The 27,414-nt window shown below is 48.3% G+C and overlaps 1 protein-coding gene across 4 annotated transcripts in view; it reads right to left on the bottom strand.

Annotated features, from left to right (window-relative positions):
- Positions 1–27,414, bottom strand: part of VANGL1 (VANGL planar cell polarity protein 1) — a 48,359-nt gene that overhangs the window by 6,158 nt on the left and 14,787 nt on the right. For all 4 annotated transcript variants that reach the window (XM_036825751.1, XM_036825762.1, XM_036825771.1 and 1 more), the window contains 3 exons: positions 24,395–24,527; positions 20,043–20,650; positions 951–1,084 (listed from right to left, as the gene is read on the bottom strand). In XM_036825751.1, coding sequence (XP_036681646.1) covers positions 951–1,084; positions 20,043–20,650; positions 24,395–24,527 — 875 coding nt within the window. The remainder of the gene's footprint in view (positions 1–950; positions 1,085–20,042; positions 20,651–24,394; positions 24,528–27,414) is intronic.

Here is a 27,414-nt window from a genome sequence, read left to right as displayed (position 1 = left end):
AAAATACCCATGCTTGGGGTCTTGCAAAATGTCATGTTTATTAATACACACCTAGAACTCCTGGTCTCGTTCCCCTGACCACGGACTGTCTTAACTTTTCAGAAGGACGAGGCAGATCGTGTGCTTTCTTATGCAGCATCTACTTAATGGCCTGGCTTGCTAGTGGGATTCTGCACTAGGTTTGTGAAATTTACCAATCCTTTAGGATTCACAAGCAAGTGCACATCTCATAGAGCCAAAAACAAAAAAAGGGGGAGGATATTGTCACTAAAACTGACACTGCATATAAATCACTCAACTTAACAACATGATCCTCTTCTAGGCTTTGCAAAGCTCTTGCCCTGACCCAGGGTACCTGGCAAGAAATGACACCGTGTCCTGTTTCTTGCACTTAACCATCTGATAGCCTGAAACACAGCTCTGATGTCTCCAGCCTGGCCTCTGGCCTCCAGCCACTCACTCAACTCTAGTTCTCAGCCAGGACTGACAAATGCCTGTAAGAATCTCGCCAGAGGCCTGAATTATAGTCTTCATGGATTGAGGTAGCTGAATCTTTGGTAATTTATCCAAATTTTGAAAAGCAGCCTTCTTTTCCTATGAGCTTTCAATGTAAGATGTTCACCACAGGAGGCAGGAAACCCACATCACTACTGTTTCATGTAGTTTTCATAAAATCCTCAAATGAATGAATCTCCCACATATGCAGACTATCAATCAACATTTCTCTAAACATATCTTTGTCAGAAAAAAAAAAAAAAAAAAGGAAAGGAAAGAAAGGAAGAAAAGACAAAAGAAAAAGAAAAAAAGGAAAAATTGTTCTGAAATGAGAACGTACCATAAAGGCAGACCCTGAGAGGGGTAGAACCAAATGGAACATACAGTTTAGTCTAAGTACTGGGTTGGTCAACTGCTCCCTGCACCCACCAGAGACACCACTTCAAGGCACGTACCATCTACGTTGTAGACTTTCAGCCCGGCCATGTGCTTGGCTGCTCGGAATTTGGAGGCTGTTAGGAGGTTGGGGTTATAGATGGTGAAATCTTTATAGTAATTTTCCAGAACCACCAATGCTGCTCGCTGGATACTGAGAAAAGAAGGCAAAATTAATGCAGTTTTTCCAAGCAGGTCCTATGTGAAAAAAAAATCCTCTTTTGGGAGTCAGGTAAAATAACAGATCACCAAGGATAACCGCACATAGAAGGCTCCTGGGTTTCACCACATCTTTTGTCTCCAGGACAAGAATTTAAAGATGAAACTTAAGTCCCATCGTTCAGTGGCTTCTGTGCCTTCTCCCAGGCTACATCATTAGCCGCATCCCATCTAGCCAATAGGCGAGAAAGGAATGTTACACCTTCTCATTTAGATTTGCTTAGGCTACACAGAACGTTCCTCATTTTCTCAGTTTACAGAAGAGCAAACTGAGGACCCCCAAAAAGGTCAAGGACTTACAGATGGCTGCAGAGCTACTGAGTGAAACAACAAAGTGTAGATTCAAGTTTGTCAGGTCCTAGAGCAGTGTTTCGACCTACACCTCATTGCCCCTGATGGAAGGAATGTAGGGTTTTCAGTTTTCTGTAGGTCAAAACAACACCCACACAGGGCAGAGTGCACTGGAAAAATACTGGCTGCAAACACTGGTTAATCCTGATTCCTACTCTTCGCTCCATCCATCCCAGGCCAGCGAAAACTCCCTCTTTCAGAGGAAACAAGACCCTTTTCCCTGAGCCCCCTGAGGCCTCAGCTGAGACCTCACTCTTCCTTGGTCTACAAGGCCTCCTGTTCCATGGGTTGCTGTCCCCAGTCCTCCGCAGGGGTGTGTGAAGAGGACCCTGCTTGCCAGTGTCCTGCGATCTCTAACCTGTTGCCAGCTTGGCCCCTCTGAGAGCAGCAGAGGAGCAGAGAAGAGGTAGCAGGGTGGGTGAAGGGGGCACCCATACTCAGTATCGGTCGCAAAAGAACATGTTCTTGGACACAGATACAGGACGCTCACCACTTCAAAGAGTGACCTGTAATAATACAGCCAGGGATTTTACATACCTCATCTCATGTGACCCTCACAATCATTCAAGGGAAGAAAACCAAGGCTCATAAATCTATGACCTGCAAACAGGACACATCTACCAAACAGCAGAGCTGGAACTCCAATCTGCTCCTTCTCCCAGATGTGTGGCCACTGTCGGACAGTGTACGTATGCACTGACCTCTCCAGGTCTCTTAGATGTTCACCAACCACCAGTGTGTTAAACTCCACACAGTTATTTGTATCTTGCCCTTTATATTTTTCTTCCTGTTTCCCTGCTAAGTAGGTGAGCTTGTAAGGATTATTTACAATAGCCTGGGCACCAGGATAGGGCTGCCTTCAATTCCTGGATGACCACACTGCCTTCTACAGCTCTGTGAGTGGCTCAGGGTTCCTCACACCAAGACAAGACAGCCCCTAACCTATCAGCTTGACACTCTGCCAACCCACTCCTCAGATCCCCTTGGGGCTGTGCCTCCAGCGTTTAACATGGAGTCAAAAAACAATCTAGAAGTCAATCAGCTCATCTCCTTGAGAGCAGAGTCCTGGCAATGCTTTCTTACTCATATCCCCACAGTGCCCCGATCCGTGATCTGCATTCAGTTGGGGCTTAGTATCAACCTAGATATGCACACTCATGCGGGGCTGGGGAAATCTGGGAAGACCAACTTCCAATAACAGAAGTATAAGATTCCTAAGAGCAAATCCACATTCAAAAGCCCTAGTCATTTAGTCTTCCAGTCGCCCACTCACCACTCTCATATTTAAGAACCTATGTCAGCCAAGCTCTGGGAATGCAAAGATAGGGTGGGAGGAGCTTCTCCTGGCCGGCGTATGTGGAACAGAAGCTCTGTGACCACCAACTGGAATACACAGGGGCTGAGGAAGCACAGAGGAGGGCTTCTAACCACCTGGGACTTGGGTAGGCATAAGAGCAACTTCCTGAGGAAGTGAAGTGGCCCTTGAGTTGAGGTTTGTGTGTCACAGACCTTTGTGCAGAAGTCCCCTTGGCTTCCACAGACACCCCTGCCCAGTGGATCCCCGGCTCAGCATGGCCGGCCTCCTCTCTGTCCCTCTGTCTGTGACATTCTCCCACGGGCGGGGCACGTGCCGCTTCTCTACCTCCTGCTCCATCCTGAGGCTGACGGCGGCCTCTGCCTGCTCACCGATCACACACGAACACTCCCTCCTATGCACCTCTACCCGCCTGCCCAGGCACTGCTTTTCCGAAGTCTCTGGGCTTCTTGCAGATGAGGAGCCCCTTTACACAGCAGTAGGTCTGTTCATGTGCACAGACTTGCCGCACACAGGCTACTTCATCCCAGGCTCCTGTGCTGACAGGGACACATCTCAAGGGGCCTGGATTCCAGCAGAGAAGTATTTCCCTGATCAAGATTTAAAACTTAAAAAGGCAACTCAGAGGTTATCCTCAGGCCCGTCTTCAAAGCAAACCCTCTTGTGGTTGTGGGGTTTGGCTTTTCTGTTCAGCCAGCCCACAAGGAGGGGGCCCAGGGCATCACACTACCTCAGCCGGGGCCTGCAAGGCAGAGAGAGAACGGCTGGACCGGAGCCTGGTGGCCCTGTTTCCCAACCTCTCTGCTCCCAAAACCACCATACTGCCCGGATAAGGGGTGTCTGTCGACACCCAGCTCTGGCAGGGGCCTTGCTCTCCAAACTGGGCAAGTCCACAATCAGCATTACGCCAGAGCCCTGGGCGGCCTGGGGAGGGCTCAGGGACTGGACACGAGCCTCCCCAGGCTCAGGAGCCTTTGCTCAGAAAACCAAACAAGGGGGAGAGCTCAGGTGATGTTTTCTTCCTCCAGCCCCGTCTCAACAGAGAGGCACCAGAAAGCCCCAGAATCAGCTGTGGACCTGCCCGCCTCCACAGGCTGACAAGCTAACACGGGAGCTAAAAAAAAAAAAAAAAAAAAAGTTGAGATTTGGATTGAAATCCAATCTGCCTTTCTTCACCTTTTTGAAGAGAGCAGACTATGTAATATACGATGTAAGTCATGTTGGTGAGTCAGGGTGATCACCAGCCTGAAGTAAGTACTGGGCTGTGCCTCGTGTGTATCAGAGGGGAGGTGTCAGAGCCCTTAGGAGGCAGGGGCTCCTCCTGGTGCCCACGCTGCAGTCACCTTGAGTACACACAGCCGTTTTTTCTCATTCTTCACCATGTTCTCCCTCACTACTGGCTACCGAAGTCATTCCTAGCTGCTGTCAACCTAGCTGCCTCAGGCAATGCTCCTCTGTTCTTGTACATCTTCAACCTCGGTATAAATAGAGAAAATGGGCTTTGCCGCACCGGAGTGAGGAGCTCTGCTCGGGCTAAGTGATATCCGCTCCAGTACAGCAGTCCGATGTCGATTTCAACCCCAAGTCTAAGGGCTTTCTCATTTCTGTTCTGGCTCCTGATTCATGCTCTGGACTGGTTGAGTTTGTTAGATAACTTCAGGATAAAAGAAATCTACGACTACTCTATCATTTGGCATCCACTGAGGGGACACCCTGCAGGGCACCCTAGCATCAGCCTAAGTTACGGTCCCACAATGCCAGGATGCAGGAGCAGCCCTATCCTCAGCCAGGGTTGGGGTTCAGAAGCCCCCTGCCTCTGCTCCTTGGTGTCTTCCAAATATGGCATCTCACAGGGCCAAAGCAGGGCTGATTTCTTTCAGGAAGCCTTTTCCAACCCTCCGGTCCCCACTGACCTGTCAGGGGAGTCACACGGGCGAGGCTCGCTCTCCAACAAGCCCCGGGAAAGTCCCCCACGCACAGGGACACCTGCGGTGGCTTCCCCACGGGGCACGGTACTCGTTGGCTCAACCTGCACATTTAGGAAACCCTAGTAACTGCCACAGGTATAGGATCAGTTCTGAGCATGTATAAAACCATGGAGTTTCAGAGGCAGAGGGGCCTCAGAGATGAACAAAAGCAAACCCTTCAACTAGCCCCAGTCTCCGGACCAGACTGCCTCTGGGTAAGGAGGGAGGCAAGAAAAACCGAGCTGGTGAGAAATTTGCTGCCTCTCTTATGACTACCACAGTCATAGACAAAAGACAGTAACCTGACTAAATGATCCTCACGCAGAAACCCCATATACAGGCAGGCAGAGCCTGATGTCCAGCCTGATTGTGGACATGGCCACACCAAAAACCCATGGCAAGGCACACTTTCCCAAGATACGGAACTCTGAGCTCAATAATTACTGTGTTCCAATACACCCTCCCAGGGAAATACCCCTTTTCACAGACCACATATATTTGTGGAAAACAGCGCATGGATACGCATAGCTTGTAACAGAAATTCACTTGAGACCTGCACATAAAAACACCAGTATAGGAATCCCAGATATGCCTAGAAAAGGACAACATGGATGACGGACTAGCCATGATCAGGACCAGAAGAAGTTGATGCTGTTCCCAGTGGGAAAGTAACCCCCCTCAACTCTACTTGGTCCGAACTTGAGCTCGTGGATGAGACAGGGCAGCAATGGATCAGCACAAATGTCTGAGGGAATTCAACAGCCACGGCTGAATCTGAAACTCACCCTTGACCATGTTGCCTTACGGGTCTATTTTCTTTTCAGGACAAAGAGGGTGCAATGTGAAATGCTATGTCTAATCAGCTACAAAACATCTTCCAGTGTTAGTGACAACTGTCATACAAAACTGCCATGGCAATGGAGGAGAGGGTTCACCCTCGTGCTACATTTCTAAAACACATTTGGAGAGAAGCACCTCCGAACACAGTTCAAATTTTAGTGCATAAAACTCTGAAAGACATGTTTTTGAAAAATAAATTCTGAAAAACAAAACCAAACTAATGCCCTACGTATCTGTACCTCCGCAGCCTCCCCACTCTCTCTGACAGTGGGTTTAGGATGCAGACTGTAAATGGTGCAGGCTCAGGGCCCAGAGAGCATGACCCTTGACTCTTCCATTTATTCTTTGACCTTGAACGAGTTAACTCATTTCTCCAAAGCTCAGATTCTTCATCTGTAAGATGAGAATATAACAACACAGAAAACCCTGCTATAACACGGTAAGTGGGCTCCAAAAGAGTCGACTGTATAAATGTATTACTAAAAGGTTAATGCAGTGACTTGGGCCAGCCTGGTGCAGGTAGCTGGTCAGAAAATCTAGTGACAGACTGCAAGACCCAAATATACAGGTTTGGGCTGAGGTCTGGAGTCACCCGTGGTAGTTGTCTCATGAGCTTAAATGTCAATGGGGACAATTCCAAATTCAATGACTTTCTGAGACTTCAACAGTTGGCACTGAGGCCAGGAAAAATACTGGAGACTCAGGAGTCCACCCTCCACTTTCCTATTTCCCAAGGAGAAGCTGCCTGCTTGGTTTAGGTTTTTGTTAAAGATTAAATGAGATAATATATTTTAAAGTGCCTGACCCAAAGCAAATGGCTTATGAATGGTAGCACCGTGAGCTTACACATCCATGTTTGGGGAGGCCAATCTGTCCCCTATGTGCACCTGCACTGCCCTCCCCACCAAGGGCCACCACGAGGGCACTACTACAGGAAATGAGCCAGGACCATTGCTTTCTTTAGGGACTTAGACCATAAAGTCATGCTACTCTCTGTGTTTATGCAGTATTTGCTGCCAACTCTCAGCCTCCTGAAAAAACAAAACTTTAGCTACCGAGAGGCATCTGTGGTACAAAAAGTAGAAAAAGCACTGCCTTGGAGTCAGAAGGCCTGGATTCCAGATCTGATCCTGCTATTCTGTAAACCATATAAGTTACTTCCCCTTTCTGGGCCTGTCTCTTGGCTGGTGATAGAGAGGGAATACCAACTACTGCATTTGGTTGTTGAGAAGAACAAATGAAATACTGCCAGTGAAAACATTTATAAACTTACAGGATTATACAAATATAAAATAGTATCATATTACTAACGAGTCTGAGCATTTTGTAGCAAGGGATGGGGTTGGTTGTTGGCTAAACTATTCACACAGTTCCTGGACATAAAAGCATGACCCAATCTCCACTTATATATATATATATATATATTTTTTTTTTTTTTTTTTTTTTCATTTATTTATTTTATTTTTGGCTGCGTTGGGTCTTCGTTGCTGCGCACGGGCTCTTCTCTGGTTGCGGCAAGCAGGGGCTACTCTTCGTTGCGGTGTGCAGGCTTCTCACTGGGTGGCTTCTCTTGTTGCAGAGCACGGGCTCTAGGTGCACGGGCTTCAGTAGTTGTGGCACACAGGCTCAGTAGTTGTGGCTCGTGGGCTCTAGAGCACAGGCTCAGTAGTTGTGGTGTGTGGGCTCAGTAATTGTGGCTCACGGGCCCAGTTGCTCCGCGGCATGCGGGATCTTCCCAGACCAGGGCTTGAACCCGAGTCCCCTGCATTGGCAGGCGGATTCTTAACCACTGCGCCACCACGGAAGTCCCTCCACTTATATAAATCAGAAAATTTTTGAAATGAAGAGAGTTTTAGCGTTCACCCAAGCAGAGACTCAAGAATTGAAGAAATCAGAGTCCATCCAGTCCCAACACGCAATCCAAGCACCAACTCTTTAAAACACCCCAGAAATCATTCAGCCTCTGCTTGAAAAGAAAATGTGCTCTCACTTTGTACTGAAATGACCTTATTTTAAGTTCTACCCATCGGTCCACCCACAGCTTCCTTCCGCACCCAAGCCCCTCCTTCTTGTGAAAGCCCATCATATACTTGAAGAAAACAACTGTGGACATAACCCTCCTCCCTTTTAACCTTCCCATTTTGCAGATAAGGGCCCTGAGGCCTAAAAAAGCATGTGCACACCACCCCGCGCCCCCCATACAGAGTTGTCTATTTCCTATTCATTCACTTTCCTCGGATCTGATTGTGGCTTCTGCAATTAAACTAGCACATGCTATTAAAATCAGAAATATTAAGGCTGTAAGAGCTCACCCAGTCAGAGGCCTCACACTCTGCAGCTTTAAGTTCTCCCAGAGCAGGGAGAAAAGGTGAGATAGGGCCAGGTGGGGAAGCCTTGTTCAGGTTTTAGCCACTTCTTTTCAAATGTTAATTGCTCCCTTGAGCTCTGTCAACAAAAACAGCTTTCCCACTGTGTGAAAAATGAGCAAGCATTTCCTACATGCCAAAGCCCCCACATAAACACTAGCTAGCTGCCTTTATTCTGACTGCCTGGGTATGTGCTGACAGGAAAGCTCTGGGGAGACAGTGTGCTGGTCATAGAGTGAAATCTGCAAAGGCCCCCCTTCAGGGTTAGTGTTCATTATCCTGCCAGTCAACTAAGGATGCTAACATTCAGAAAGATTCTAATGACCAGCCTTGACCACTCCATCCAAAGGCAAGTAGGAATTATGAGCACCTGCTAAGTCCTGCTACGTCCCAAGTGCTGGGATGGATGTGAACGACACCTCAAGGGGCTCACACTCCCGTCGGTGACAACCACCCAAACAGGTAAGTACAGTTGAGTGACTTGGGGGCCAAGACAGAGCATGTGAGTGGGGGTGGGGAGTTTCAGGTGAAGATCCACAGAGGAGGCAAAGCTGAGTCTCAAAAGATGAATAATGGTCACATCACATGGACGACAGCCTATAAAGCCAATTCCAGGCAGAGGAAGCAACGCAGGCAGAAACAGGCTGGTGTTCAACAATCCACCTAAATGGCTACAACAAGAGCAATGGGGTCACGGTGCTGAGTCCTAGGACAGCTCTGAGAAACCTGATGGGGTGGGTTGAAGAGCATCTCCCCAAAATCCGCATCTACCCAGAAACTCAGAATGTGACCTCATTGGTCTTTGCAGATGTAATTACAATTAGTTAATAAGATGAGGTCATACTGGTGTCTGTATAAGAAGAAAACAGGACACACAGAGAAGGCCGTGTGATGACGGAGCTGAGATGGGAGGGATGCAGCTACAAGCCAAGGAGCACCAAGGATTGCTGGCAGTGACCAGAAGCGAGGAGGAGCAAGGGAGGGCTCTTCCCTGGTGCAGAGGGAACACGGCCCTACCAACACCTACATTTCGGACTTCTAACCTTCAAAACTCAGAGAGAAAATTGGTTCAAGTCACTCAGTTTGTGGTCCTTTGCCAGCAGCTGTAGGAAGAGAATACACTTGCATTTAGGGAAAGCAGGATGGAGGCAGGTAGAGGGCAAGGCTGAGCTAAGGTTAGGTGGCCGAGGCGCTGCATGAATGGCAAAGGGGAGAGGGTGAGGAGAGAGGACGAGGGAGGGAAAGGTCGGTGGGGGCGTGGGGGGGGGTAGCAGAGAGGGTGAGCCAGCTGAGAAGACCCAGAGGACAACGGCCGTAAAGGGGCCTGGGTACCACGGCTCTTTAAGGCATGCCTACCCGGTAGGTGAACTTTAGGCTGGAACCCAGGTCTCTGAGACAACTCTAAAATGCAGGCTCCAAAATGAAAGTTGACTCAGCTTCTTGGGAAAATTCCCACCCTGGGAGACAGCTTGATGCCCTCGCTTTCACCTGACTGCTACTTCTCCCCGGGACAGTCAACAAGGGTTACATCTTCCTGAATGTGTGGGTTTCATGCTCCCTGGACTTGGAGATAAACTGACTTTGTGACTGAGAGTCAGGAGCATTTGCAGTAACATTCGTGTGAGTCCTGGAGACACACATATAATTAGCCCCTGAATGTTGCTGCCACCTCCTCTGCTGGGAAGCAGACACACGAGTGTTCACAACTCCTGGCCCTCCTGTCCTTCAATTAAAATGTTTGTCTTACAGCTGCATTGGGGGCAGTAGCTTACACAAGTCCCACACAGACAACAGGCAGTGATCACCTGGGAACTTGAGAACAGGGAGCGGCAAAAACTGGAATCGGTTCCTGTCTACTGACAGGTCTGAGTTAGGATGCAGGAAGATCTGGGAGAAAGGCAGGATGTTCTGGGACCTTCTCATGACAGAGCGGGGGGGACACACGTGGCTGCCTGAGATCTTGAGATGCGAGGCCCATCCTGAGAAAGGACAGTGGCCAGCGTCCCTGTCCTGCTGGGGAGGCCCATGGAGGCCCTTCTCCAGGCCACATGGATCCTCCAGTGACCCAGGCGTGCCGGTTCCTCAGCTTCAGCGACCAAGTTCTCTGAATTGAGATTCGAAAACTGGCAGGTGTCCCTGGACGAGGCTTTGAACACCAGCTGCGGACAAGCGCTGCAGGGGATCCCCATTGAAAGATAGCAAACTGAGACCAGAAGCCGCATAGTCCTACGGGGGAAGGAGGTGAAATGTGCTGTCTAGCGGGGCACACAGGGCACTTCTCCAAGCCCTTCACTGTCCCGCTTTAAGTTCCTGCTAAGAAAGTGTAACCTGGGAAACACCCTCTCTAATAAAACAAGCAAAGTCTGGGAGGAGACAGTCTGTGAGCACAGAAGTGGCCAACAGCTACATGCAACGCCCTGGTCCTCCTGGTCGCAGCAACTAAACAACGAGACGTGTGTCATTCCTCTAGGCTGCAACACGGAGAGACCACCGGGCGGTTCTGAGTGTGCTGACAGCACTGATGAGAAAGCCCCCACCTAGGGGATGATCCAGTCAGAGCTGGCTGTCCCGTAACAGAAAGATGCTGGCAGACCGCTTGCACTGGGGGGACCTACGAGTTGTGCTTCCCCTCAAGTGGCAGGTTTGGCTACGGCCACATCTGCCCAGAGAGCTCACAGCCCACTTCCAGGCCAGAGCAAAGGCCCCTCCCACAGGATCCAACCTGGGCTGCACCTGCCAGGCCTGCCATGGGAAATCAGCCTTCCAAGCTTTAAATCACTGAGCTAAATCACACCAGATAAACATCGAAGACGACCACCTGTTCTGGGTGCCTTGAAAAGCAGATTTAGATCGGGACCAAGAGCAGCTCCAGACCCACCCAAGATGCTCGGCTGGCCTGCCCTTATCCAGCCTCACATCCTCCTGACACGGGTACCTCTGGTCCTGGGAAGAACCGCAGGCACCCAAATAGAAAGGTCTGGAGGCCAAGGGCAACCAGTCTAGCCAATGGATCTCTGCTCACAGAGACCAAGCGAGGCCAATACGGAGCAGGACAGAGAAAGGGGACCCTGTTCACTTGCCCTCTTGAGTGTTAGCGTACCACACACACTGAACCAAATCACACCCATCAATCTGTGGCGGAGCGTGCAGAAAGCCAGGCAGGCCGAGGGGCGAGTCCTCGGGAAAACGGACCACACACCACTCCAGTGCGGATCCACCACCCGCCGCCAGGGGCTGGGGGTGGGGATGGGACCATGGAAACCAGGTTCACGCCCAGGGCTCCGTCCCCTTACTCTCCGCCTCAGAGCGAGGATCTGTGGGCAGACGCCGTGCGAGGGCAGCCTTCCCAGCTGTGGCTGCTGCCAGTAGGCAGCTCAGCAAACACAGGCCCGCAGTGTCCGGCACCTTCCACTCTCATTAAAGCCACTTTTAACAGGCACCACGGGGCCAAACCACAAACGGCAGCTCTGAGCCCGCCTTCGAAATTCTCCCACAGCAGAGCAGAGCGTGAGCGAAAATCTGCACACGCTACTCTTTAGCTCTTACTCGTTTTCATCCTTTGTTTCCTTAGGGAGTGGGGGTGGGGACTGCTAATATCTTTACTGAAAAGCAGCTACGCAAGAAGGCACATTTCCAAAACTGAGACTGCATGGGCAACCACGATCATAAAAAACATGAACCAAGACCTTTGGCGGTCATTTTAAAACACGCCCTCACTTCACAGGCGATGGAGCCAGGCCCGGGACAGTTGGTGCTGGTGCTGAACGTGGGAGGGAGGGGCCCACAGCCCAGCGTGACGGCCAAGCCTCATCAGTGGGGTAATCACCAGCTTTGATATCATTTGACCCAGAATCACAGACGCAAGATTTCCAGTGGAGCTGGATATATCCCGGCGTTACTGGAGTAACCTTAACCTCCCCAGGAGACTCTCCTTTTCTCACTTCTAACTAGAAAACCAAAGTGCCATGAGAGAAACAAGGCCCCCACTCAAGCTGGGAAGATGCAGGCGTGAGCTGGAAGAGAGGACAATAGGAGCTCTGTTTCAAGGGGTTAAGCTCTGCTCATTGATCCGTGGTTCCCTGGGGCTTTAGGGTCAAAGGTCACCAGGGCGCCTAACGTTCCTGTCTTAGCTCGGGCTGCCATAACAAAATACCAGAGACCGAGTGGTTTAAACAACAGAAGCGTCTTTTCCTACAGTTCTGGAGCCTAGAAGTCCAAGCTCAAGGTCCGGCCAATTCAGTTTCTGCTGAGGACTCTCTCCCCTGGCTTGCAGATGACTGCCTTCTCACTGTGCCCTCACATGGTATTTCCCCAGTCTGCGTGCACCAGGGGAGAGAGCGTGCAGGCAAGCTCTCTGGTGTCTCTCCTTCTAAGGCCACTAATTTTAGAAGATCTATGAACTCCCTTAACCTTATTTACTTCTTTAGAGGTCCTATATCCAAACATAGCCACACTGGGGGTTTAGAGCTTCAACCAATGAATTTGGGGGTAACGTTCCACCTCTGGTTCCCCCAAAATTCATGTCCTTCCTGCAAAACACATTCATTCCATCTCCACAGCCCCCAGTCTCTTAACTCATTCCAGCATCAACTCTCAGCCTAAAGTCCAAAGTCTCATCTGAATATCATCTAAATCAGATATGGGTGAGACTTGAGGCAAAATTCCTCTCCAGCTTCACAGTGAACCTGTGAAACCACACAAGTTATGTGCTTACAAAATTTCACGGTGGAGCAGGCACAGGATAGACATTGCCATTCCAAAAGGGGGAGACTGGAAAGAAGGAGGGAGTAATGGGTCCGAAGCAAGTCCAAAACCTAGCAAGGCAAATTCCATCAGATTTTTTTTTTTTTTTTTTTTTTGGCTGCGTTGGGTCTTCGCTGCTGCGTGAGGGCTTTTCTCTAGTTGCAGCGAGCGGGGGCTACTCTTCAGTGTGGCGCACGGGCTTCTCATTGCGGTGGGTTCTCTTGTTGCAGAGCACGGGCTCTAGGCACACAGGCTTCAGTAGTTGTGGTGCACAGGCTCAGCAGTTGTGGCACAAGGGCTTAGTTACTCCACGGCATGTGGGATCCTCCCGGGCCAGGGATCAAACCCGTGTCCCCTGCGTCGGCAAGTGGATTCTTAACCACTGCGCCACCAGGGAAGTCCCTACATAGATCTTAACGCTTGAGAATAATCCTCTTTGGTTCAACACTTTGCCCTTGGGGCTCACTGGGGTGGCAACATCACCCTCCTAAGGCTCTGTGGGGTGGCCCTGCCGATGGAGCTGTCTGCACTGGGCACCTGGCCCACTGAAATCCAGGCAGGGGACCATCCTCTGAAACCAATGGGGAAGCAGCCTTGCCCCTGGCCCTGTGGTAGGAGTGATGAATCCGAATCACCTTTGGAGTCATTCTTCTCTTTTCTTGAAGGATAATGCATGTTCATAGCATTCCCTCATTCCATCCCACTTTCTGTTTCCTTTAGTCCCAGCTGACAGTGCTTCTACTGGTATAATCCCATCTTTATTCCTGGGTTCTGCTGAGATGGCTGAGTCCATCCCTGATTCACACCCATATACTAATCTGCTTATCAAATGGCTGTCAGCCACCCCCTTGGTGTTCTCTTTAGTATATGCGTCATCATTTTTTTTGCAACATGGATAGGCTGAGAATTTTCCAAATCTTCAAGTTCTGGTTACCGTTTGCTTAACAATTCCTCCTTCAGTTCATCTCTTTCCTCCCATTTTACTATAAGCAATAAGGAGGATCCAAGCTGTACCTTCAATGCTTTGCTTAGAAATCTCCTCCGCTAAATATCCAATCTCATTGCTTCTAAGTTCTACCTCCCACGAAAACACTAAAACATGAACATAATCCCGCCAAGTTCTTTGCCATTTTATTACAAAGATCACCTTTTCTCCATCATCCAATAACATGTTCCTTGTTTCCTCATTTCTAGCTATGAATCTTTCAAGGAACACATTCAGTCTGTATTAGTTCCTTTTCAACACAATGCTACAATCATACATGATCATAAATTTCCACTGTTTGAAAAGCAATCCAAGAATCATTTCTTCTAAAGCATGGGTGGTTCTGTGATCAGTAACCAGAACTTTGATTAAATGGTCCACGGTCAGTGCCAATTTGTAAGATACTTTTAGTCTCAATGAATGAAGCATTGAGTTAAAAAACCTGCTGGCTGAATTAGGTACAATGGAGCTTCGGCAATATGAATATCTTACAGAATGGGTCACTGTGAATAGACAAGTTTCCCAGAGGACTGAGACGAGAGTTAAATCTGCTTTTGTGGTTTCTGTCCTTGCTGATGACTACCAGCGATCACCCTCCATTGATGTTCATGTACCTCCTTATAGCAGCTCTTTCCCTGACTTGAAATATGTTACTTCTGGATTCTCGGAGATCTCAAAGTCAATAATTAAATTTTTGAGAACTATAAGAATACGCAGGCTCTGAGAGTGAGGGTCTGAGGTTGTTGTGGGAGCCTGCCACACAGTGAACCCCAATGAACCAACGCTTCCAATATCCCCCACCTGGTGCAGTCTTTGCCCCTTAAATCTGGGCTGGGGCTCTGACTTGCTCTAAGAAGAGGACGCAGTGCAAGTAGTACTGGGCGAGTTCCAGGCCTAAGCCTTAAAAGAGAGCTTAGAGAGCTCTGCTTGTGTGTTCTTAGGAGCCCTGAGAAGTTGTCTAGCTACACTAATGAAGACACTACTCCCCCAGAGGGAAGGCCCTCTGGGGAAGGAGAGAACCACAGAATACCCTGGACAAGAAAGCAGCAAAATCCCAGTGGATTCACCACATGACTGCAATTACACAGGGACCACTGGCCAGAGCAGCCAAAGAACCTCCCAGCTGAGCCCAGCCCACAGAACTATGAAAGAAGATAATAATGTTGACCTAACTACTAAGTTTTGGGGTGGTTTTAACAGCCATAGATAAAAGAGGTCTTCTTTGGCAGGGGTTCCCAACCCCCAGGCCACGGACCGGTAGCGGTCCTCGGCCTGTTAGGAACCGGGCCACACAGCAGGAGGTGAGCAGCGGACCAGCGAGCAAAACTTCATCTGTCGCTCCCCATCACTCCTATTACCGCCTGACCCGCCCCCCACCCCCCCCCCCCACCCCGCTCATATCCGTGGAAAAATTGTCTTCCATGAAACCGGTCGCTGGTGCCAAAAAGGTTGGGGACTGCTATTCTTCAGGACATATGACAAACAGAAAGTTAAAAATGTTTGACCAGGGGACTTCCCTGGTGGCACCGTGGTTAAGAATCCGCCTGCCAATGCAGGGGACACAGGTTCGAGCCCTGGTCCAGGAAGATCCCAAATGCCACAGAGCAACTCAGCCCGTGCGCCACAACTACTGAGCCTGCGCTCTAGAGCCCGCGAGCCACAACTACTGAGCCCACGCACCACAACTACTGAAGCCTGTGTGCCTAGAGCCCATGCTCCACAAGAGAAGCCACCGTAATGGGAAGCCCCTGCACCACAACAAAGAGTAGCCCCCGCTCACCGCAACTGGAGAAAGCCCACGTGCAGCAATGAAGACCCAACGCAGCCAAAAATAAATTAAAAAAAAAAAAAGAAAAAAAAAGTTTGACCAGACAAAGGTTCAAACCTACTTACTACTGTGGTTATAAGGCAGAGGCTTTGTTTGCTGAGCGACTGAATAAAAGAACCAATGGAGCTAAGGAATGACCGTAGAGTGGGAGCCAGCCATCTCTGACAATCCTCTTCACACCCTCCTTTCCAGCCCTGAAGCTATGATTTAAATGAGATAGAATAAGGTGTACAAAAATATCTAGCACCCAGCCTGGTTCATGGTAAGCACTCAAAAAATGCTTACAAGTCCATTCATGCGTTCTTAAAGCAGTGACGTGAACATGAACACATCTGTTCAGGGGCACCACGGTGAAACAGTTAAGATCATTCTGGAACCAGCCTGGGCTCAGATCCTGGCTCCCACAATTACAAACTGTGTGGCCATAGACAACCTGCATAACTCCTCCAAGCCTCAGTTTCCTCACCTGAAAATGAGGGTAACAGTGCCTACCTCACAGGATTGCTGTGACGATTCAATGAGTTACATGTTAAGAGCTTAGAAGGTACCTGGCACATGTTAAGGTCTATGTCAGTGTTAACTGGTAAGGTTTCCATTGTTGTTGCTTTGTTCTGCATCTTGGATTCAGTCAGTCAATTACACTGGCTGCTATGCTCCAATATTTACAGGATTTACCTTTAAAGATTTCAAAACTGAGAAATCATTAATGAGGACCATTAAAAGTCATTTTAAGTCTCTTTTTTCTTCTGGGTTTCTCCCCAGATACAGTCAGATCAAAACCTAGTGTTTGCGCTCTTGCTCTAAGCAGGAATCGCACCAGCTCCTAGGGCACAGTGATAATCGTCCCTGCTCTGAGGCCATGAGGGCCAGGACCACAGGGCATCATCCCCAGGGCCTGACACACAGTAGATGCTCAATAAATATTTATTACAGTCTGCAGAAGCATTTTTCTTTATTGCTGATTAATTAAAATATACACATTAAAAAAAAAAAACAAAAAACCTAGTGTTTGGTGAAATCCTGGAAAAGTCAGCAACTCATTGCGAGAACTTGGCCAAGAAAAGTGACACGTGAGGTATGTGTGGAGAATTACGAACCCAATGTGCCAAGACCCCAGGATGCTGCGGAGAACACGGGGACAGAGTGTGAGGCACAGGAAGGCGCTGGTTCCTTGCGGTCTCAAGCAGGTCCCTGAACCTATGGCTCGGGGCCCTCAATTGTAAAGGGGCGACACCACTACAGCACCTGCCCCCACCCCTGACAGCAGCGAGGAGGGGAAAGGGAGACATCCCGAAGAGCCCTGGTAATCCCTACGGCACTGGGCAAAGGTTAGGATGTATCTTAATCTACTTTGGGGTCTCACTTTGTACAACTGGAACCTGTTACATTTCTGAAAGTTTTCAAATAAGCCCAGACCCCCGTTCCTGCCAACAAGCAAGGCCCCTGCAAGTACCTTTTATGAGAGCTAAGGAGAAGCATATTTTAAGACACTAAAGAATAGACATTTTTCTGACTATTCTCAAAAATAGCTCAGTTGACTTTATAAAATCACCTTTGAAAACCAAACAACAAAAGAACTCGCCATCGCTCTGCATCCCAGCCCAGTAGGTCGCTGCTCCGGGGAGGGCCTTACATAACAGGAGAGCAGACTGGCCTGATTCCGGGCAGGTCTGGGGATGACCTGCTATTCTGATCCCCGGGACCTGCTTTGTGTCTATTCCGATTCCCCCTTCCCTCCTGTTTCGACACTTTACAAAAGGGCTTAGAAGTTCTATTTCTGGCCCAGTGACTCTTCCAGCCACCGATGGGTTTAGACCAGATTTAGCCCAAGGCTCGGCGGGTGACAGGCCCATGGGGACCAGCAAGGAGAGGCGGATGCCGAGCCCGCCCCAGATCTCGCAGCCTGGCTGTCGCATGGGTGGCCGGCCCCGCCCGAGGGTTCTGGGAGTAAAAGACACCTCTCCTTCCCTGGCCATCTTTCCACCCCACAGCCAGGGTCTCCATGTGAGGGGCAAGAGGGGCCTTATGAAGGCAGGAGAGGAGGAAAACAAATGGCCCTGCAGAGGGGCCGGAAGGAAGATACGGGGCCACCCCCGGGCCGCCTTCCGTCTCCCTGGGGAGCTGGGGTGAGCGGCTTCAGGGATAGCAGGTAAGGACTAGGCAGCTGTTTGGTCATGGTGAGGGCAACCCCGAGGGGTCCGCGGCAAGCCCTGGGCCGCACGGCACCGTGGGCCCTGCGTCTCCTGCCCAGGTCTACCCCTGGCTGGCGCGGCCATGTGGTGAGGAACCGGGACCACCCACAATTTTCTGCACATACCGTGGCACACTGCCCTGGGGCTGTTTTGTGTGTCCCCTCCCCGCCTCCACCCTGATCCAGCACGCAGAGCTAGCAGTCCTAGAGGGAGGAGGGACGTGGGAGCCCACGGAGGGAGTCAGCCCCACTGCCTACCTAAAGCGGGAAGACTCCCTTCCCCTTTCCACCTCCGCAGGTGGGATTCACACAACTAGGGCTGAGCCAATACACAAAACCACGGCAGGCCTCACAACGGGCCAGGGTATTAGCTACTTACATTTACAGAGTCCCAAATGTCACTCATCTCTCTGTGACCACAGCTGGATTTCTCTCCACCCTCCTGACCTTTAGCAAAACCTGTCCAGTCCTGAGATCGATGTGTGGCCGGGCTTTATCTCTGTCACTGCCTGAAGTCCCCCCCTGCCCCGTCCTCCTGTGTTCCCGTTGCCCATTCCAAGGCCTGTGTCTGCAACTGTGCACTGCACAGTGTGGCACTGGTCCCCCTCCAAGGAATTCCAGGATAGAGCTTTGGAGGCAGGCACCCTCTGTCTCTGGAGCCCCCCAGGTCCGGGCTCTGTAGGCAGCAGACGTTTAATACAAGTCTGCTGGTCATTCTCCGATGTAAAATATGGGGAAAGAAAGCTGCCTGAGATGAATAAGCAGCAGAGATTTACTTGCCTTCAGAGCCCCTCTGGCATCTGCAAAGGACTCAATACACCTGATTTCGCTGCGTAGAGCCTGGGAATCAGACACCGATTCCCTCCAAGGATCGGTCAAAGTGGCACAGGCCTTGAATGCGAAACCACCCCAGTCCTCAGGCGGTACATCTGAGCCAGAGGAATGAAAGAAGATTCGTGCCAACACCGAGATGGTTTGGCAGGATCACGGACTCCAAACCGGGGTTGGGCCACCTCCCCGGGGCCCCAGCCAAAAATATGGCAAAGCCCATTCATTGTTCTGATCTCCACTAAGGTGCCCTTGCCATCTTGGCTGCTTTGCAGTATCACAGCAGTAACAGCTACAACCAACAAAGTGCTTACCATACGCCAAGCAGGTTACACACGTCGACACACGTGTTGATGCAGAGGAGGGAGGAGAGCCCTAGGAGAGGACAATGTCACACATCCCAGGTCATTCTCTCATCCGGTAACCATCTGAGTGCCAACCATGTGCTATGCTCTAGGCCAGGCACTGAGGATGCAAAGAAGAGTAAGACACAGCACCTGTCCTCAGGGAGCCCACAGTTTGTGGAAGAAAACATAGAAAAATAGGCCAATGACGCCACGTGAGAGATGCCATAATGGGGGCATTAACTTAGGTCTGGCTTCATGGCATCTAGTGGATCCTAAACAAAGCTAGTCATGTTCTTTTGTATAAATTACTTAAATTCCCTAAACCCCCATCTCCTCATCTGTAATATAGGGATTAATAGTACCCACACCAAAGAGTTCTGTGAAGACAATCTATACAAAGTGCTTACCTCGGGGTAAATAAAAACAAAATAAAATAAATAATGATGATCACTCTTTTAGTTAATGACAAAATAATTAGATTTTATGCACAGATTTAACATATGACATCTTAATGTATTTCTAACTTCTTCTCATGTGCATACATTTTTAAAACACTCAACTCTTCCAAATTTGTACTTGATTCTTTACTGGAGGATCACTAAGGTGACCATATAATTTATTGCCCAAACCAGGACACTTGTGAGAGTGGGGAGAAAAGGAATGATTAATAATTCCACTGGGACAATGGGGTAAACCAGATGTACCATTATGAACAAAATGGAACCGCTGATTACTCTATCGTTCACAGGCCAATTTCCGGAGCAAGGTCAGCAGCCATCACTAGGCTTCCTTTCTCCATCATTTTTAAGAGCTGCCAACAACTTTGGAAATAGGCCCAACAAAACTCCAAGCTGGAAGAGAGCCAGTACCTGTGCCACACCATCTAGAAATCAGGAAAGTCAATGCACATGAACAACCCCACCTCCACCCTGCCATACACACAGACACACACACAGACACACACACACACACACACACACACACACACACACACCTCCTCCCAAAACCTGAAAAAAAGAGTCAGAGCCCGGTCCTGGCTCTTGGCACCTGCCGTCACCCCTCACTTGTTGAAGACTAGCCGTCTTCTAGCAAGACATCAGTGGTCCTTCCGCCCCTAGACGATCCCCCTCACCTGAGGTGTCCAAAGCTGTAGAAGCGGGACTCGCCATCAGTGGAGCGGACCACCTGCAGCGTGAACATGGGCTGCAGCTGTCTGAGCTCCAGCAGGACAACGGCCAGGTAGTGGATGAAGAGGAGGGCGTCCACGAGGGAGACGGCGTATTGCACGATGCCCTGGTAATTTCGGTCCCGAGAGTCCAAAATGCGGACCCCGTAAAAAAGCCAATAGGAAACCACGAAGAGGAAGATGAGGACCAACAAGAGGGCACGGAACACGAAGATCCGCGGCACGTCAGCTCTCTGCTTACGGAAGAACAGCGCCCAGGTCCCAATGAGCAGGATGAGGAGCTTGAATGCCATGGAGATGAAGAGTCCCTCGCAGATGGTGCCGCAAGGCTCCAGCTCCTCCCGCCACAGGATGGGGGGCAGCAGGATGAAGGCGATGGGGGTGAGGAAGACCAGGAGTCCGAGCACCGTGGCGACGGTGAGGCCCAGGTAGCGCCTGCAGTCCAGCCCCACGCTGTCCTCCATGTCCTTGCTGATGCGGGCGATGTCCTCCTGCGAGATGCTGTGCTCCGACGTGCCCGTGATGGCCGTGGTGGTCTCCCCCCAGTTGTCATCCTGACAGGGAGAGGACAGTGAGGGTGAAGAGCCACATGGCAGGTCACGTGTAAAAGCCACAAAGCCCGCGGAGGCACGGGGGACAGGGAGGGCCCACCTCCTTCAACCAACCCACATGCGTGGGCTTCCTGGGAAATGGAGGCTTAGCTCTTTAAATAGAGGAAATTTTTTAACTTTAACAATTTTCATTGAAATTTTTCAAAATGTACTATATATTTACCTTTTCAAACAGAGAAAACATAATTTGACCTGTTTGTGTGTTTGGGTGATTCGTGACTACAACAGTGATTATCGTCCACTGTGTTGGCATCCCTGAGAGGCTCGGGGACAGACAATCCTGCTGTTAGACTAACGTGTGCGAGCTCACCTACCGCCTAAGGAGAGAACCCTCTGCATTTCCTTCCTGATTCATGGCTGGGCGATAAAGGCTTACTTTAAAGCCCAACCCCTGAGTGGGGAGTATTACTATGCCCTCCAGGAGCTCTGAGGAGGGAAGATCGTGCACAGGAGGGAAACTTACATGGCTACATACAAATCAAAAGCCACCTGTAGTTGGTACACACATCTTTTAAAACTCCATGATGTTTTCAATAAGTATCAAGCACTCTGACAACATTTCTCATTGAACAAGCTAAGCAGATGCAAGCAAGTATCTCTGGCCAGGACAGCTCAAAAATTCCTCCCTAAACACATGTTCTCAGGGCAAACTAAACATCCAGAGCATAAAAATACTGAGATTACTAAAATGTATGCCTTTTACTTTCTTGCTTTCACTGTCTCACTTTCTCTTGCTTTTTAAAGTCTGAGGTAGTTTGGAGTGATTGTCTCTTCATTTAACATGATTCAGTTGCCAGGGTTTTAAACAATTTCGCTACTTCTCTAGGAACTAGGATGTCGTTCCAAAGCAACAACAGAGCAAGAAGACAATGAAAAGCCACATTGGGTCCAAAGAGGTTTTTGCCTCAGAAATTTGTGTATATGATTTAACTTGGAAAAAACAGTCAGCCATGGTGGTAAGTTGGGTGCAATTAATGCGTAAGATACCAATTTAGAAAAATCTAAGTTAATAGCTGAATCAGCAAGATAGAGATCTCACAGCCAAACAATAACCTCAAATCTAGTAACAATCAAAAAAATTATGATTCATGAAATGTATAAGTTATGGCAAGAAATAGTGTTGGCGGCAGGGAAGGTCTGGACCTGCGAACAATAGTTCTTCAACTTGGAAAGTTACAAGTATCAAGTACTATGAGGGAAGTTACTAGTTAAGATAACAGCCAGAAGCAACCGCTACTCTCTCACTGCTGGTGGAAGTTTAAAATGGTACAATCACTCTTGAAAACTGGTCTGGTAGTTTCATATAAATGTAGATTTACACTTAACCGTATGGCCCAGCAATTCTACTCCCAGATTTTTACCCCAAATAAATGAAAACATATGTCCACAAAAAGATGTGAACCAGAATGTTCTTAACATCTTTATTTTCATGCCAAAAACGACGCAACCCAAATGTCTATCCACCATGAGAATGGATAACAAATTGTGGTATATTCATACACTAGAACACTACTCAGCAAAAATAAAAAAGAATGAATTGCTGAAACACAGCAAAACATGGATGAATCTCAAAGTTATTATGCCGAGTGAAAAAAGTCCAAAACAAAAGAATATGATTCCAATTATATTAAATTCTAAAACAGGCAAAACTAATCTACAGTGATAGAAATCAAAGCAGGGCTTGCCTTAGAGGGGTTTGGGGGGCAGGGGTTGACTGGGAAGCATAAGAGAACTTTCAAGAGTGAAAGAAATATATCTCAATAGGAGTGTGGGTTATATGGGTTTATTCAGCTATTACAACTTTTCAAACTGTACACTTAAGATCTGTTTATTTCTCTGTGTGAATTTACTTCAATTTTGAAAAAGAAAAAAACACAAGCACAAGAAGAAACAGCCACACATCCAAAGATGGACAACTTGCTTTAACATAAGGTGAGTTTACAGATTAGTAAAGTTACTTTGTAACACTCTTAGTGAAGGCAAATATTGGATTCCATGTTTTGTATTGGGCCTAATATTCAGTTGATGACCGGTGTTGAAATAATGATCACTAGTATTGTGGTCATTTTGTTACGTAGCTGATTTAGCTACTCACACTTTTTCCTGCCAAAGAGTTGCTAACTAAATCCCCTGCCCATTTTAAGAATATGTGCACATCTGTGCCTAAAAAATGAAGATGTCCAAGAATCTTCCCAAGACTGAGGTTCTTAGAAGAGAAAGGATCTTAGATCTTCTATCTCAATCCCCTGGATTTTCAATGAAGAGACAGAGGCCCACAAAGGTTGTGAATGCCCAAAGTCAAGTCACATAGCTGCTGAGAAATACAGCCTCCAAATGCCCACTTCAATGCTTTTCCCTGGTGTAAACACCAACAGCTTCCTAATGTAGCTTCCTAGTGAGCTACAAGATGTAGAGAAGATGACAGACGAAAATGCCTTCACAGTGGGCCACCAGCACCTCTGAATTCACATCCAGGAGGAAACTGACCCCTGCAGCACTTAAGGGTGGTCCAGTCTTAGGATTGGCTCCATCCATCCAACCATTCCTCTGGCCCTCTGGCTCTCCATCCCTATGACTGTCCCAGAGCCAAGGCAGGCTGTGCAATAGTAAGGACTAAAGACATTTACTTACCACTGAACAAACCCCACATTCAACCACAACTGTAGCTTTGGCTTCTAAGAGCATGTTGCATGCTCTGAAGAATTCCAATTTCAGTCCATATATCTGCTTATAAATGCACATCTGTCTGTACCCATAGGTACACACAGATACATGCTTATCTATATCTTTACAGTTGTGTGGGCACACATCAGTTTATTTGGGGCCAAGGCTAGACATGCATATACTTCAAGGGGCTGTGCAAACATGTTTCTGAGTATAGCTCAGATGTTTATTCAAATCAAGTAGACTGTGAGACAGTTGGGACCCAGAGAGAAGAACGCACACAATGTTTTAAAAAAATTAATAAATAGTCCATATTTTAAAATTGGATGATTTCACATAAAATCCTAACTTCCAGCTTTTCTTAAATATTGCAAGACCCAGGAATACTGAATTCCTGCATTCCTGCTGTTTCCTTGACAGAGGAAATGCATTCTCCAGGTGCCAGATTCCATCACTCCACGCCACAGCCATGACACTGACATGCCACACAGATTGCTATTTACTCCCAAGCTAGCCTGATATATTTTTGCCTCTTCTGTGTAACCCAGGGTCTATTTCACTCACCTATGTTTCCCTAGCAGGCATCTAAGTGTACAGCTCCAGGTTTAGTGAGGCTTCGTCTGGGCTGTCTTAACCTCTCAGCTCTTCTTCCTAACGTGACTTAGGGTCTCTGGAGAGTGAGTTTCCTTCTCTCTTACACTGCTCTACTTTGGAGTGAGTCTCAGCCTGCAGCCTGCAACTTTCCCTTCTCTGCTCTGTCGTCAGCCTTGCTGGCTTCTTTTCAACACCATTCAAAGCAGGCCAACCAATCACACTTCAGAAGAATCCTCAAGCTAGCCAACGGTAGGTCAGGCTGTCCTTAGACCAACAAGAAACCACAGGATATAGATAAACTAATTAACATGCTAGAAAAATAAAGATAAAAACCCAAGAGAACCTATTACAACAAGACTTAGGAAAACATTTACAGAAAAGAGGCTTGATCAAGTGCCAGCGTACTTACAGACTGCCTTTGATCCTTACCTGAGCTTCTTCCGTCCGAGTAGAATCATTTGCCAACAGGGGCTCTCCGGTGGGAGCCTGAATGGTGACAGATTTTTCTGACCCTCTGCCATCTTTATTCCGGGGTGATTTGTGCCTCTCTCTATTTCTTTCCCTGAAAAAAAATAATGAAAGATAATCAGCTAGCACATTTATGCCATGTTAATTAACCCTCGTCAAAACGTTATAGGACTTCCTTGGTGGTGCAGTGGTTAAGAATCTACCCACCAACGCAGGGGACACTGGTTCAAGCCCTGGTCCGGGAAGATCTCACATACCGCTGAGCAACTAAGCCCGTGCGCCACAACTACTGAGACTGCGTGCCACAACTACTGAAGCCCGCACACCTAGAGCCCGTGCTCTGCAACAACAGAAGCCACCGCAATGAAAAGCCTACGCACTGCAACAAAGTGTAGCCCTGCTCGCTGCAACTAGAGAAAGCCCATGCGCAGCAACAAAGACCCAACGCAGCCAAAAATTAAGTTAACTAATTAAATTAAAAAAATATATTGTTAAAAAAAAACATGTTATAAATTTCATTTTGAATTTAAGAAACTTCTACACACACACACACAGTGTCAACACCCACCCATCCCACCCCCCGGCAAAGAGTAAGCTGATTTTTTTTTTTTTAATTGAGTCTGCACTTTATTTTTTTTTATTTTCGGCTGCGTTGTGTCTCCGTTGCTGCATGCGGGCTTTCTCTAGTTGCAGCGAGCAGGGGCTACTCTTCGTTGCGGTGCACGGGCTTCTCATTGCGGTGGCTTCTCTTGTTGCGGAGCACGGGCTCTAGGCGCATGGGCTTCAGTAGTTGTGGCACGTGGGCTCGGTAGTTTTGGCTCTTGGGCTCTTGAGCAAAGGCTCAGTAGTTGTGGCACACGGGCTTAGTTGCTCCGCGGCATGTGGGGTCTTCCTGGACCAGGGCTCGAACCCATGTTCCCTGCACTGGCAGGCGGATTCTTAACCACAGCACCACCAGGGAAGTCCGAGTAAGCTGATGTTTACTCCCTACTTACTATTTTCTTTCTGCCACTCCAAGACCCAAAAAAAGACTATCACTTCTTCTCTATCAACAGTGATCCTATTTTTTCAAAGCCTAATACTGTGAACTTTAGAATTTCTGTAGGTAAGGCACATTTCATTGTAAAATTACTGACTTGATTTGATTATAATTTGCTGAAACTTATTTTCTAGGACTTTTTTTTATTGGGACAACACAGCAAAATACTTAAGCTTGGTCTGTCCAAAAAAATCTGGGACACACTGTCACCCTACACCTTTGGACCAGAAGAGAAGAAAGGAAACCCTAAACCAATACAGAGAATCAGTTACTTCTCATTCCTACAAATTCAAAACTAAAAGTCATTCCCATAGATTCTAGATGAACTTAAAGCACCCACAGAAACAGGCAAAATCTAGAGCAAATGACCCCAAGAGGTACACACACGGTTGTGTGTGTGTGTGTGTGTGTGTTTTCAGGCCCCCTAAGGAAAGCAGGCTGTTACATCATTTTACCCCAGATGAACTTCCTAGGTGGTCTTCCAGGGTGACTATGAGCGCACCCTGCTGTGGGTCAATGCTGAAATTAGGAAAGGAATCAACCACTGTGCAAAAGCCCAGGGGTCATGACCTGGGCATTACCCACGTATGGAGACTGGCACCCCTACCCCCAACTGTGAAGAGTCAACCCAGGAGCCCCACCAAAGGAGCCCCTCAGTGGCCAAGAATAAGTTCCCTCAAACTCCGACCCACAGGCCGCCCTGACATCAGTCCTCCTTCCTTCACCCATGCACCCTCCTCCCCAAGGTCTCCCAGGCAGGACAGAAGCATTGCACACACACACTACAGAGACAGACGGTCAGATTTTGGTTCTGCCCCTACCTGATGTGTGAGCTTGCACAAGTTACTGAACCTGCCAATTAAAGAATGTCACTCACCAGTGGCTCTAAAAGGATGAAGTCACTAGCCACTGCAGTTGCTGACCTTCGACACACCCTGAAAGGAGTTCAGGGCAGAGATCAGGAATGAGGCACTCTGTGCTCTGGGAAAACTGGCAGAACAGCCCTTCAGACAGACATTTTTAGGAGAAAATTTTATGAACCCAATTTCTCGCATCTTCTCATACCTAGAAAAGCACTAAAATCATTAATGGAGACGTCTGCTCCTCGTGACTAGCAGCAACCTTCTACCAAGATGTGTACTTGCTTGCATGTACCCCTTTCGTCAAGTCATATATATGCTGACCTCCCCCACTACCTCTTCGGAGCAGTTCCTCAGAGCCAGCTGAGAGGCTGTCTCCCAGGCTTTAGTCCTCAGGAAGCCCCAAATAAAAGTGACCTCACAGCTCTCATGTTGTGTGTTTTATTTCAGTTGACAAGCCTCTGAAAAACCTCAGTTTCATCATCTATGCAATGGGGATAATGATCTCACCACACAGACACAGGGATGTGAAATAATACACTGTAGCTATTATTACTGCTATTACTATCCGCACATGGCAAAGAATGGTGACTTGACTTGGTGAAGCAGAGTATGTGTTCCTTGGAGATAGATGAAAAAGCAGCTTTTAACACACAATCAAACCCCCTCCCCCTGCACCGCATCCCTCCTATTAACCTACTACTTAGCCAACAAAGCCACATGCAGAAAAAAAAAAAAAAAACCACATGCAGACTTTCTGTGGTCAAACTTCTGCTTTATCAGTATCTCCCTAGGATAAGCCCTGGTTAATTCCTTCAAAGGGCAAGGAGGCTTCAGTTGTCCCAGAGATGCTTTCAGTGATACCACCTCTAATCCCTGTAGCGTAATTTATCACTACAATCTATTGCTAAATTAGAGTCCAGAAATAGATGTGTTCTGGTCAACTCTGGTGTTTTATTTTAACTGGGCAACTAAGGAAACAGCTAAGAGATTTTGTTTGTTTATCCAGGGGTGTGTCTCACTGCCAATCACTCCACTGCCCATCCCAATTTAAAGAGCACTTTACCAAGTGCTTTCTTATA

The sequence above is a fragment of the Balaenoptera musculus genome, chromosome 1 (assembly GCF_009873245.2).
Source record: "Balaenoptera musculus isolate JJ_BM4_2016_0621 chromosome 1, mBalMus1.pri.v3, whole genome shotgun sequence".
NCBI classification, from domain to species: domain Eukaryota; kingdom Metazoa; phylum Chordata; class Mammalia; order Artiodactyla; family Balaenopteridae; genus Balaenoptera; species Balaenoptera musculus.
The sequence above is the reverse complement of the archived record's forward strand: the minus strand, read 5'-3'. Positions and strand labels throughout refer to the sequence as shown.